The 14,503-nt window shown below is 46.4% G+C and overlaps 1 protein-coding gene across 1 annotated transcript in view; it reads right to left on the bottom strand.

The window, feature by feature from the left end:
• Positions 1 to 14,503, bottom strand: part of AK3 (adenylate kinase 3) — a 186,690-nt gene that overhangs the window by 11,770 nt on the left and 160,417 nt on the right. The window contains exon 3 of the mRNA XM_069625722.1: positions 842 to 1,014. Within this exon, the coding sequence (XP_069481823.1) occupies positions 842 to 1,014 (173 nt within the window). The remainder of the gene's footprint in view (positions 1 to 841; positions 1,015 to 14,503) is intronic.

Genomic DNA, 14,503 nt, shown 5'->3' with positions numbered 1-14,503 from the left:
CACAACCCACCTGCTGCAAGATAGCTTGATGGGATAGGATTCCCAGTAAAGAGGCAGCAAAAATCAAACATGTTGTCCAGGAACAGTTCTTAGCCCCCAAAAAAGTAAGGGAATGATAGCTGGTTTTACAAATCGTAGAGGACCGTCGTACCCTTTAGTGCCCGCCCACTTCAACCTCCGTGTCCACCAGGAACGAGTGCATGTACTGCCCAATGCACTTCTGAAGTTACGATTGGCAGTATTTGTAAAGGGCACTTGGCTTTAACAGTCTTCTAGTCGCAGTGCCAGTGTACACATTCTTGCTGGATGTCCAAAGCACATGGCCAAAGGCTTTTTCTTTTAATACACAAGGCCATACAGCAGTAATTTTCGACACAGTCAAATTTCACATTCTCCTTTCAATAGAGTAATATTGTGAAAGGACTACTTCCAATTTAATTTAATCTTCCTCGCTTCCTGCGGCCACAGATCCTGGAAAACCATAGAGCCCTCCTTGCCATGTCTCTGCTTCTGTATGCGGCACGCTCCAGTTTTCTCAATTCCATGTGTGAGAAAGGCATCAAGCCCTGGTTTTTTCCTTGGAATTCTGGGACTTGTAGTTCTGTCCCTTCCATTTTAAATTGACGTTTAATCCCTGAATTACAAAAGAAATTCCATTCCTGGAAATGGGAAACTTGAGCGCTTGGGTGAACGAGACACAGGCCCAAAACTTCACTTACGCAGTTCTCATCATCTCCATAGTGCCCATTTCACACCAACATTACTGAATGTTTACCAACTAAAAGGGAACAAATGTATAGATTTACTTACATGACAAACCGGTTTCAAGCTCACTACTTACAGGAACTTTAGGAGGACTGAATTCAGTGTTGTACACTCGCCCGCTCGGGGGGTGGATCCAGCGTGCAGTGAGGCGCTGTTTGATGGTCTCAAACGGTACATTCAAGTCAATCACAGAATCTATCTGATAAGCCTTATCCAGAGCCTCCGCCTGTGGCACAGTCCTTGGAAACCCTGCAGTGGAAGACAGATTAAAAATAAATAATTAAACAAGCTATTACTTTATTCTTTGCCTCATTTTCTTTTCTTAATGACACGATTATGCTATCCAAGATCAACCAAATTATAACTAACGGGTTTTTATACGTATATAGACCAATTTTTGTTCCTATGTTCATCTTTGTTTTTAGTAAGCCCCTCTATAACAGCTTTCCTTTATACAAGGCAGACTAAAAAGGCATACCTCAGAAAGCGTCCGGGCATTGGCAGAGACTGGTCTGGCGTAGGTCGGTGTACTTGGGACTAACCAGCGAGGTTGCATCTTGAACGCTTTAACTCAGGCAATGTTTGAACCTCAGGATACTGCGCACAACTCATGGACAACCTCGAATATTGCCAGTACTGTGATGGTGTAAGCAGGGAGGCCCGGGGCGGGAGGATGGGCGGGGGCGAGTAAGGCAAAGGGCAACCCAGGAGACTTGTAAGTTTGGACATTTCGGTTTGTTGGTTGCATCGGTCTTGCGTAGGAGGTTTGAGGGTTTTCGCATTTGGTGGGTTCATCCGACGCATGGTTCCCGTGCACCCGTGACGCTTAATTATTAAAACCAATAAAATGGTTTTTAAAAAAAAAAATTAGCGTCTGGGACTTCTGGATTGCCTCAAAAGTGCAATGGGACAAATGAAAGTGTAGTACAGCTACTGTCGCATGTAAACAGGCATGGAATCAAGACATTCTCTTTGTGCTCGCACTATCCAGACGTGTACTAATGTTCGCTCACTTTTTGAAAGCCCAGCCCAACACCTGCAGTGCTCTGTAAAACTGCGGTAGGCTTAGTATGCTCAGGTCACTGGTCAGTTTATGTATATTTTCATACGGCTTCTGTGCAAAGATTCCTGCTATTGTGTCCTCAGCAGCCTGATAACCCAACTGCAATTATTGTCTCAGCTTCGTCCCATCTGTGCATCTACCACGGGTTATAAACAGAGTAGATGTTCCCAGAAACCCTGTCTTTATCTCCTCTTTGGGGCATCACACACATTGCTCAACCCTTGAATTGTCCTTGGAAAGCTGGGGCATGCCAAGGCCTGAAGAGAGTGGTCAACCTGGAAACCACCATTGATGGGGATTTTGCATAGTACTTGGTACAAAAAACAATTGCCTTGCAGCCACCAATCTAAAGATAGCGGATCCCCACATGCCCACTTGCTCACTCCCCCGCATGGGGATCAAATGATCACTTGTGTCTGAAGGATCCTGGCAGGCAGTTCTGAATTAGGCAATCTGCTACACCTCATTTCATCAATAAAGTAGAGAAGCTGCAACCCCTTGCTCACTTTGTCCATTCCTCATGAGGTTTAGAGATTGGTTGTTCCCTTTTACTTAACAAGCATTCAAGGAAAGGTTTTCGGTCATCATACAGCAAACCCAAATGATGTTCATTATGATCTGAAGCAATGGGGAACCCAACTGCACTCTGCTTACCAGACAGGACATGACACTGAATTGGGGCTAGTCAACATGGTCCCGTCCAGTAGCAAGCCTGTTTGTTGTGCAAGCGTTCAGGAAGACAGGATTATGTAAGGGTGCAGAAGGAAGACTGAGACAAAAAGGTGGCATGTTTGGGGCTAAAGACTTTAGATAATAAAGCAAGAGAAAACCTGTCTTTCCCTATTCCTAAGAGGGGGTCCCCTGCCTCAACTAAGATCTATGGTGTCAGTTAGGATGTCTGTGAAACTAAAAAAAAAAAAAAAGTGTCCACCGTCATGGGTCAAGAAAACCGTACTCTTGTCCCTTACACTATGAACTAAAGAATAAAGCAGCACTGTTCAGGTGCCAGCAGAATGTCTCCCTTCTCCTGGGTTATGGTCCTTGGTGGGCAAGGAGAATGCCTTCCTTCTCTAGACGTCTAGTCTAAGATAGCCTGGGGGAATAACTCCACTCTCCAGGTCACCAAAACAATCTCTTACAACCAGGGGGAGTGACTCCCTTCCCCCGTTTTTCTCTTCATTGGGTTAGGAGGGTCAACAACCATGGCTTCTCTTCTTTGGTTGGGCCCACTTGGTCCACTTCCCTGCCAAGTAATGCCATGAGGAAGACTTATCACTCTTGGTATGGATCCCCGACTCTCATCTCCCCTTCTCTTTGTGTCCCCTTGGCTGCCTCGCTTGCCAAGTATGAACACAAGGGTAATAGTCCTACTGGTTATATCCATACAGGATTTTTGCCTCCTGTACCTTCCGGCCCCTACTGGTCCCCACGCCTCTACCACTGCCTGGTCTGTTCGTGGGATAAGCTGCCGATTCTTCTTGGGATCCATCTTCTACTCTGTATGCTACATGGGCATTTAAGTGCTGTCACCTCATGGATCTACTGCCCGACCCTTGGACAGACAATATGGACGCTGACTCTTGTGTTCACATCACCATCTGCCAGCCTCCTGTTATTGTCTGGATGCCGTGGGGCAAAGTGGGGGTCTGGTGTAGTCATAAGGGCTATACCCCAGAGGGTTGTCCTTCTCCTTCAGGGTGGGAAGAACAGGGTGTCCCTCCCCATGAGAGCATCCAGCATTATACCACTATCGGGTAGTAGCCTCACCTCTCTGGCCTCATGGAAGCAGTGACGATATCTGGCGATTCGTCACAAATAGCTTCAGGAGAATTGTGAACGAGTAGTTAACTTCCAGCAATCTGATCATTAGTCAGTCATGGAGAAGCTCCTTCCACACATGAAATGCTTAAGTGGGTCCCACAAAGCCTGGATTGACTTAGGCCACTATGCCGTGGAAGAGTAAGGCTTTTATCGCCTGTGAACAATGGGCTCTATACTGGAACACTCACCTTCATTTCTTTAACCATGATCCACCTTCCTCTTTTCACACACTTGTTTGCAATATATTATTTTCATTCTGGCTTCATGTTTGATCGCCCTTCATAATAGAACTCTTGCCTACAATGAAGTTTACGTCATCACATTCTGATCTGGCATATGATCCTTTCAGTGGGGCTACGCAGGAAGCAGGGCCAATGAGTGAAACTAGATAAAGCTATTCTTTGGAAGGTCTTTTGCTGCATAAATTAACATCACAACATGTGACTAGAAGCAGAACGTGCAGGATGTCATAGCAAACCTGTTACCATCCTTCGTTACATACTTGATTGTGGGTGGAAGTGGCCATCAAACCCTACCCTACCCCCCCCCCCCACCCCATCCTGCCCAGGGAACAAACTCGAGGGGATTGGGTGAACCATGTAAACTGACCATCCATCCTACGCCTGCCCGTGGCATCAGCAAATTGGGACATGTCTCTGTTCTCCGCAGGGTTTGCCTTGTTCAATGTTAGCCCAATCAGACCCATGTCCCTCGCTGTCCTAATCTGCAGACAGGAAATATTGCCATGCTAGTCGCTCTCATCCAAGGAAGGAAGACGCACATGAGAACTGCACTTGAAAGCGCCCCACCATCAGACCTGCCACCTGCGTGAATCCTGCATGCCGGTAGATGGGCACGTAGCCAAAACCGCCTGTGTAGTACGAAGATTCACACACAACACATACCTTATGCCCTTTTTTGCACTTATCCAACCAACCCCTGTGGCAAGGACCCATACCAACACAAGTCCCATCCGCACACCGACTACATCAGTCTGCTGTGCATCTGAGGTCCCCACTAGGCCCCTATGCCAGATGCAGTACCATCAAGTAACATTGCACTGGGGCACTTCACAATAAGGTACTCCAATCCCTGTGCAGTTGGGAGAACCAGTTCACCACTATGTATGGTATTACCCCGACCATCAACTCAGCACCAAACGCATACCGCACTGAATCTGTTGGTCGTCTCCACGACCACCAGTCTGGCTTCAGAGCTGCCAGAGGCATGGAAACTGTACCCATGAAGACTTGCTCCCTAATCTCGGTTCCAACTCTCCTTCCATTCTCATCCTTCTTGACCCTTCCTCTGCCTTTGATACGGTCAATCAAGCCATCCTTATCAAATCGGCTCTGATACTCTTAGCATCACAGACCTGGCTCTGTACTGGTTGACCTCCTTCCTTTCTGACCGACCTTCCCAGTTTCTGTCAGATAGAAAATGCTTTATTTCAGCAGATTTGCCATCAGCATATACAGGTTACAAAACATAATTGCCTCAGTCTAAAAATTAAATACACAACACAAAGCACCCGCTTCTAAAATATTTTTAAAACACATGTTTTCCAAAAGATCGGGAGCAGATCATTTTCCTCAATTCGTCATAACATTTACAGAATAACAAAAACTGCACAACAGACTCAGGAACCAAGCCACAAGCCGGACAAATAACAGAGTTGCCACCCCTCCAGGTGCAAGTAAAAGTCGCAACCTGTAGGTTGCCAATTCTAAATTCAATGAACAGAGTATGCGCATAGGCTGGGCTTATTAAATCTAGGTAACTCCCCCTACCCTGGTTGGATTTCAAGCAGAGGTAATCCAACCTGGATTTCAATCTCAGGCATTAGCTTAAAAAGCATTCACGGCTGACATTTAGAAGTGAGCTTAACAGCACTTTTTGAGCTATGTGACATGTTTAGCAGGTTCTTCCAGAGTTCATCTAGACCCACCAATTCTAATTGAAGTTTTACATGGCTCAGCCATGGCAAAGAGCGACCTGCTGGATGGTTCAATAAATCTAGATGAGTCTCAGTACTTTCCAAGCTCTGGAGAGTCTGACCCAGTAAAAGACAGGTTTCCAAGCCAATCAGCGAGTTATAGGTTCTAGGTCGCATTCCAATAGTAGTAGAGCACTTGGGAAGCTGCATGGTAACCTAAATAGTTTTTTTTGAGGAATGTATTCTCCGCTACCCCCAGATTTAAACAATTGAAGTGGCCCCAAATTTCGGCTCTATACAATACTGCTGATGTAACCTGGATTGTATAAATGCTAGTAGCCGGTCAGGCTGCATGCTCACCATGTGAGAAAAAAACATTTCTTTAAGCCACCACTATTCTTTTCTAAAATGTTCTGCGACCTATTGGCCTGGCTTGCCCAGGTTTCAGTCTCTGAAAACCTTTCCCCCCAGATAATCAGTGGGAAACTTGTTCCAGCACAGTTCCCTCAACATCCAGCCTGAGCACCACAGGACTTGACCTTCTTGGACTAAATATCATCACCTTGGTCTTACTCCTATTGAAGTAACTACAAATGGAGTCAAAAAGGCGTACGCCTCCCGTCAATACCTTAATATTTTAACACATAAATGACAGAAGGTTAATTTCTTTAAAAAGTTATTCCTGACGCTGGGTCCCTAGCAAACAACTTTGTTTAGCCCTATATGTAAAAACTCTCGTGTCCAAGCATTACCAACCCTAGTTAGTGCGCCGACTACAAAGGGATGTCGAGATCCTGACCCTATCCTCGAGGATAGGGACATATAGGGCTAAACAAAGTTGTTTGCTAGGGACCCAGTGTCGGGAATAACTTTTTAAAGAAATTAACTTACTCCTATTGAGTCTCAGGCTTAGCTGGGAGCACTTAAAAATAAAGTGATCCAAGCCCTGCCTGATTCCCATGGGTGGCTACGCCAGCAAAACTGAATCATCTGCAAAAACACCAAGTTTGGAGGGTCAAAGTCCCCTCCCCCCCCCCCCCCATGGCATTTCGCCACCAAGTCTAGGATGCTTTCATTTATATAGAACAGAAGCAGGGCAAGTACACAGCCTTGCCGTACACCTCAGTCAACATGGAACTTGTTCATGGTCTCTCCTGCGTGGCTAGTTGCAGAGACGCAACCGTGCGAGTCAGAGCAACTGCGCGTCAGCATCAGAGTGTGGATTCCATATAGTCATGACAGGAACCTGAAAAAAAGAACACAAGCACACTGTACGGCAAGAGATCAGCCGATCCAACTCCAGAAACAGAGGAGATCCTGTCTGAAAACCAATGTTAGGAGGTTCAGAACCCACCACCTCGAGGGAGTGGACGACCTTCATGAAGGCGCAGACACATGAAAGGTCCTAAAGAAGATCACTAAAACAAGCTGCTCATCGAAACCGGTCAACCATCACGACAGATATCCCACAAAACCAGATGGGATACAGAGTAAAAAGGAATAGTTAACAGTGGAGAAGCCCCCTCCTTAATGCTCCACAGTGCTGACAGTACACCACTCCTTTTCATTTTATATCTGAGACATTAGGTCTCCCAACCATAAAATTAAAGTAGTTTAGTGATTTTCTTACACCCTTAACCTACATCAGTAGGGCAGGATTGGCCTGGTTTGAACCGCAATTAAAAAATCTGGCTACATCCCATGCACACACCTCTGTCAGGGGTGAACAAAGCTTGTAGACGGGGAAAACGATCCCTTTTCTGACATAGGAAATACCTCCAGAGAATGTTCATGAGAGAATTAGTAGAAGGTGTTCAACAGTTTGTCTTTTTAAATTACACCCAACTTTTGGGAACAAATACATTGTAGAAGCAGGGATAGATTCTCCCGCTTTCCCTATTAGACAGGTGTTGCTACACCCCTCTCCTAGGGTCAGGTACACCCACCAGGGACAGGGTGTGCTTCTACCTAGGGAAACCTATATGGTACACACGGATTATCCAAAATTGAACGAGATGAATGCATTTTGATATGCCCCTGATATGCCCCTAGGAAGTGTTGATGTGTGATACAGCACTCTCCTGCGGGGTCCCATCTCACAGTCACTGTTTGAATAAAGCTGTGCAATCATGAACACCAGCTGACATAGCACCACCCTCCTCAGCAGGACTGGCCATAACAATGCCCGGGGTATGCTATCAAATGCCATCTGCAGGTCTATAAATACTGCGTAAACGCACAACCTTTTAAGGACAGTATATTTCTGCAGGACTATAGACAACAGCAACACTGATCTACTGTGCTCAGCCCCTGCTGGAACCCGGCCTGTGGGTGGGAAATGAGGCCATTAGTTGACACCCAGTCCTGCAATTGGTATAAAACCACTTTGGCAAACAATTTACCTGATGCGTCAAGTAATGAATTTGGCCTGTAATTACTTGGTTTTTCTCTTGCCGCTTTTTTGTATACAAGTACGATCTCTGCGCGACGCCACGATTCTGAAACCTCATTGAGGTTGACGACTTCTTGGAACAGTCTGGGTGTCCATATTGAGATCTCGCTTGTCTTTCCAGAGGTCGACTGAGATTTTATCAGGACCAGGGGCCTTGTGCCCATTGAACTTCTCAAAGCACTTTTCACAGCTGCAAAGATAATGTTAATATATGGACTGCCATGGATTGGTGAAATTCGTTCCATTTTGACTGGTCGCTCTCCCTATGGGAGCCCTCGGAATCTTCTTCCTCCTCGTGTAGCCCACAAAAATGGGAAAATCATTCTCTTCTGTGATCATACAATGAAGGATGTTATCTTTTAAGTCCTTCGGTCAGAGACTAAGGACAAAAAAGCCTTACTGTCCTTATTTATGGCTGCTTCTTGGAGTTGCTCCCATTTATATTTGAGGAATTCAAACTTCCTCAGCTTCACTAAACTCTTAGAATGTCTCCTCTTCAGGTGCAGAGCTTCCCTATTCACTTTTCCTTCCCTTCGGAAAAATGACTTCGGTCCTGCTTAAGCAACCTACATTCAGAGCCAAACCAAGCGGGGTTCCGTGGATTTCTCAGCTTTTGTCATTCACTAGTTCTTGTACAACGGTCAAAGATGCCAGCGGATGTGTCCCTGTAGGGCCTATTATAGACATTAAAAATAAGTACAGTAAACCCCTCTAAATTTGTGGCAATCATCAACTGCAAGTCTAAGATACTCGGGTTCCAGAGCCCAACTTACCTGGATACAAATCTCCTTAGCAGATGGAATGTCTACCCAATCAGGATATCTGATCCTGCCAAACCCAGCTACATTCCAGAACAGCAACTTAGTTCCTCTGGGCTTCTTGGAATTTGATGGGGTGGGGCGGGGAAAATGTCACTCCACCTCTTCTAGGTCCACTTCCCTTGCTGTGAGATATCTGGCTCCCTTGACCATCTAGGTTCTAAAAGATGGTTTATTAGGTGCAGCAGGTAATAAGTCTCAAGGAGATTGATGAGCCCTATGGGGGGTAGGTTCTCACCTCTATTGCCAAAAGCCTCTCCAGCAATTGTGGGTCCTTAAGAACCAATTAAATGCAATCCCTTTGGCCGGAGGCCATATTTATTTCTCCTATAGGCCCTTACCATGTCTTCTCTGATAATGGAAGCGCAACCTCTCATATGACAAATCCAATGGGTGCTCTTGTTGATTAGGGAATCCTCATTTTCAATAGCACCTAGGTTTAGTTTGGGGACATTGAACATTAAGACTGATTTACAATGCTTAATTGCTTATAGACCGTAGGGGTACCATCCCTTTCGAGTGCATTTGGATTGGGAGCATTGTTAAATATCAGGGTGGGTATGGGACTGCATGATTCTTGGTAAGATCAGTAATGGGCTTAGCCCACTCAGGATTCTTCACCACCCTTGTGGTTGGAATGACCAACGAGACCGCCCCCCCTATTGGTTTGACCACTAAGCTTATCCTGAACCCGTGGTACAGAACCCCTTTGTCCCCCATCCAGCACTTGGTTTGTACAATTATTTGGCTGTGATTTAAGCATGGGAGAAGTGGATTCTTCCCTGGTCCACAATTTTAGATAAACTACCAACCATTTATTTTAGTTTACCTACTTCTTCCTTTAATTCATTGAAATTGCCTCAAATCACATTTACAGTCACAACACGAATAACCAGGTTGTGAATTTAAAGGCATCCTCCCCCATCACGACTAGTGGGGGCTTTTTTTGGGTCCATACAATGGTTCAGTTGCGGTTCCATTGGACAGACTTCCCTTCCCCTCCCCTCCCCTCCACCACTACTGGCGCTAAGCCCAAGTTCCCACTCTCCTGTGGAAAGGGTGCATCTAGGGCAGACAACCAGTTATATAGGATGACTACGGGGACGATCATAGGGATTACACCTATATTAGTATCCAAGGAACCCTCCGTGTGATCCACCTTAAAGGCAATTTCTCCTACTTCAAGAGGGATCGGGGGAGTGGGTGGAATTACAGCCACCACAAGATTAGAAAAGGGATCAACCAAATCGTGCAAATAAACTGCACAAAGGAGGACTTTGATTATGCTGCTCTCCCCCAGACCCATAAGCCCCAATTTGGGCAGTGAACTAGGAGGAGACAATTCATCCCTCCCTCCCTCCTCACCTGTTATATTTTCTACAATGAACTTGGTTAACAGTTCCACGTTAGTTTGCCTGCGGGCACCGGGGGATGTTAAGACCCCAACCTTGCCCCTGGTTCGGGCAGCTTCCTTTTCATCCCACTTATGCCAGCCATCATCCAAAATAGGAATTGACAATGGTCTGAACAGATTTATCCTATTTCTTCCCCATCTAGGTGATGTTACAACCCTTCAATGTAGCCTTACGTTTAACCATCCTTCAGCCTATTGGTTCTAGATGGTACTACATGGGTGGGCTCCCAAGCAGGATACACAAAAACTGAACACTACCTTTGTGTACTCCCGAACCAAAATACTCAGTACTTGGTGAGGGGAACAAAGGTAAAAATGTACAAGTGTGCAAATATGCAAAACAAAAGTAAATAATTTATTCAAGTTAATAGCAATAATTAAATCAAATGGTTAAGCAGATTAAAAAACAGATCAAATAGAGAGCAAAAGCAACTTAATACACCTGATGCAACTGTATACAATTTGAAGCAATGATGCGAGAAAACCCTAGTGGTTCTAGCACACAAAAGTTAATACATAGTAGCCTTTGTAACAGACCATAGTTAAAAAAAAATCACAGTACCACCAAGTAAACCAATACACCATATATATATATATATATATATATATTATATATGACAATGCATTACTTACCGTAAAAGCATTTCTGATGGTTGTATCTGCTTAGATCCACATGCTGTGCATAGGTCCGACATCCAGTGGTCACTGCGGAGTATTGCATTTTGTTTTTCGTAGTCGAAAAGGGACGTCGACAATGCGTGTCTGAAATACTATCCCTATAGTGACGTGTGTTGTACCCACAATCCCTCACGCGTCGAGGGACGTCTGTTTGTATTTTTCTGCCCTGAGGGAGCCTTCTAGACGTGAGTGAGTACAGAAAAGAGAGATATAAAAGGAAGTCTATGTTCCTTCCATCCGAGCGGGGAGGAAGGGTGAGCGCATGTGAATCTAAGCAGATACAACCATCAGAAATGCTTTAACGGTAAGTAATGCATTGTCTTCTGATGTTTGTTAATCTGCTTAGAATCACATGCTGTGCATAGACTAGCGAGCAGTACCCAGAGTTGGCGGTGGGTTATGAGCAGGAACAGTAGAGAAAAGATGTCTTAATACTGCCTGTCCCACCTGGGAGTCAGATCTCGAGTGTGCATCTAGACAGTAGTGTTTTGTAAAGGTGTGCACAGAACTCCAGGTAGCCGCTTTGCAGATGGACTCAAGGGGAACATTTCCAATGAATGCTATGGACGCCCCCGTGCCTCGAGTAGAGTGTGCTCTTGGCTTAAAGGGCAGTTCTCTCTTAGCAAGAGTATAGCAGAGAGTGATGCATTGAAGAATCCATCTAGAAATAGTGGACTTTGAAACTGCATCCCCTTCTCTTCCTGCTGCCACCGAGACGAAGAACTGATTAGTCTTCCTCAGTGGTCTGGTTCTTTCCATGTAGAACATGACCGCTCTACGCACATCTAGTGTGTGCAGAGTTTTTTCTCCCAAGTTGGAAGGATTTTGAAAGAACGTAGGCAGTTCTATAGACTGGTTTACGTGGAATTTCGAGATGAATTTCGGAGCAAACCTTGGGTGCGTGCGTAGAACCACCCTCTGTGAACTGTAACAAAGGGGTCTAGAACAGAAAGAGCCTGTAGTTCACTTACTCTCCTGATGGAGGTGATAGCTATTAAAAAAGCAGTCTTAAGAGTGAGGTCTTTAAGAGATGCTTTGTGCATGGGTTCGAAAGGTGAGCCCATGAGTCTGGTAAGTACCACGCTAAGGTCCCATCCGGGAGCTGGGTCAGCTATCGGGGGGTGTATTCTCTTTATTCCCTCCATGAAGGCCTTTATAACAGGGATCGTCCACCACGACACCTTGAGTTGGGAAGTGGTGTATGCAGAAAGTGCCGCTAGGTGGACTTTAATGGAATTGAACACTAGACCTGAATCCAATAAGTGGGTCAGGTATAGAACAATATGTGTGGGAGAGCAGTCAATCGGGTTGATGCTTTTCCCTCTGCACCAGATGACAAATCTCTTCCACTTGCTAGAATAGCAGTGGAGAGTGTTAGGTTTTCTGGCTTCCCTGAGGATGTCCATGCATCTCTGCGGGAGCTGTAGATGTCCGAATTCTATGATCTCAGGAGCCAAGCTGCTAAGTTCATGTTCTGGGGGCATGGATGCAGAGTCCTGCCCTTGTCTTGTGACAGCATGTTGTACGGGCAGGGGAGTTTCACTGGGGGAGATAGAGACATCTCCATCAAGTGAGCGAACCATGGCTGTCGGGCCCACATTGGGGCCACCAGTATCATGTTCACTTGTTCTTGGTGCATCTTGTGCCCCACCTTGTTGAGAAGGGGAGTCGGGGGGGAAAAGCATAAACAAATTTCCCTGACCATTGCATCGACAGACCGTTCCCCTTGGATTGGTTCTGGGGGTACCTGGAGGCGTAACTTAGGCATTGCGAGTTCTCCAGGGTTGCGAATAGGTCTATTTCTGGGAATCCCCATTGTGTGAAGACGTCGAAGAAGATGTCTTCGTGCAGTCGCCATTTGTACTCTTCGGGCAGGGGGAAATCTCTGCGGAGTTTGTCTGCCAGCATATTGAGTTCCCCTGGTGCATGTTGTGACAGTAGGAACATGTTTTGTTTGAGAGCCCACTTCCATATATTTTGGGCCAGTTTGGACAGTCCTGGAGAGTGGGTGCCCCCCTGCTTGTTGCTGTAGTACATGGCTGTGGTGCTGTCTGTAAGGACCAACGCAGTCTTGCCTTGTAGGTGTTACTGGAAGGAATTTAGCGCCTTGAACACAGCTAGTAGCTCCAGTAGATTTATGTGTTTGGATGCTACGTTCGGAGTCCACACTCCGTGAGCAGTCTGATGGGATAGGTGAGCCCCCCATCCTGTGAGGGATGCGTCTGTGGTCAGAGTGGCTTCCGCCGCGGGTGTGGCAAAGGGTTTCCCTCTTTCCAGGTTTTCCTTTGTCCACCACCGTAGCGAGAGAACCAAGGCCTGCGAGACCACCACTAGATCGTCCCATAGTCTGCTGGCCTGACACCACTGGCTGTTGAGCCACTATTGCATAGGGCGCATGCGCAGGCGCGCGTGAGGTACCAAATAAATACACAACGCCATCATGCCTAGCAAGCGCATTGCTTTGCGTACCGTCACCTCTCGACCGGTCACATATTGAGGGATCTGAAACAGCATGTTTTGGACCCTCTTGTTGGAGGGGAAGACGAGGCCGTCCTTTGTTTGAATTAGAGCCCCTAGGAATTGTTTGACTTGGCTGGGGTCTAGGCTGGACTTCATTTCGTTGATGGAGAAGCCCAACTGGAACAAAAGGTCTACAGTCTTTTGGATATTGGAGAAGCAGGTTTCGTAAGAATCCCCTGTTATTGGCCAGACGTCGAGGTAAGGGTAAACTGGGATGGACAACCTGCGCAGGTGGGCCGCTGCCACTGCCAGTACCTTCGTGAATACCCTTGGTGCTGATGCTATGCCGAAGGGTAGCACTCTGAACTGGTAGTGTTTGCCCTCTATCATGAACCTGAGGTATCTTCTGTGCGCTGGCAACATTAAAATATGAAAGTATGCATCTTTCATGTCCAATGTTGTCATGTAATCTCCCTGTGATAGCAGTGGGATCACTTCCTGTAAGGTCACCATACGAAACTTCTGGGGTTTGATAAACTTGTTCGTTGGGCGCAGATCTAATACAGGGCGCATGGTTGGATCCTTTTTGGGTACAAGGAAGTACACTGAATACATACCTTCTGTTACCTGAGATAGAGGCACGACCTCTATGGCTCCTTTTTCCAGCAGTTGTACTTCTTGGAGAAGGATGGCAAGGTGTTCCGGTGTCATGCGTCGTCCCCTCGGGGGTCTGTATGTTGGGGAACTGTTGAATTCGATGCAGTATCCGTGGGCTACGGTGGAAAGTACCCAGCGGTCTGACGTTATTCCCTCCCATGCTGGAAGAAAGGATGTTATCCGGCCCCCGACCGGTGTTGCATGGGAGGGGACATGGATCTTCGCGTCACTTGGTGTTGTTGGGGGCTTGGGAGCCTCTGGGGGTGGACCCCCGACCTCTCCCTTTGCCCCGGCGCTGGCCTCTTTGGCTGTACTGCCCACTATTGGTCTGGTAATTGGTGGCAGGGTACTGTTGCTGCTGATTCTGCTGTTGGCGTTGGCCACGAAAAAAGCGTTTGTTGCCATAGCCGCGTCTGCTAGTGGGCTTAGAGATCTGGTC

Source organism: Ambystoma mexicanum, chromosome 6p, assembly GCF_040938575.1.
Source record: "Ambystoma mexicanum isolate Mex_15411 chromosome 6p, UKY_AmexF1_1, whole genome shotgun sequence".
Classification (NCBI taxonomy): Eukaryota; Metazoa; Chordata; class Amphibia; order Caudata; family Ambystomatidae; genus Ambystoma; species Ambystoma mexicanum.
The sequence above is the reverse complement of the archived record's forward strand: the minus strand, read 5'-3'. Positions and strand labels throughout refer to the sequence as shown.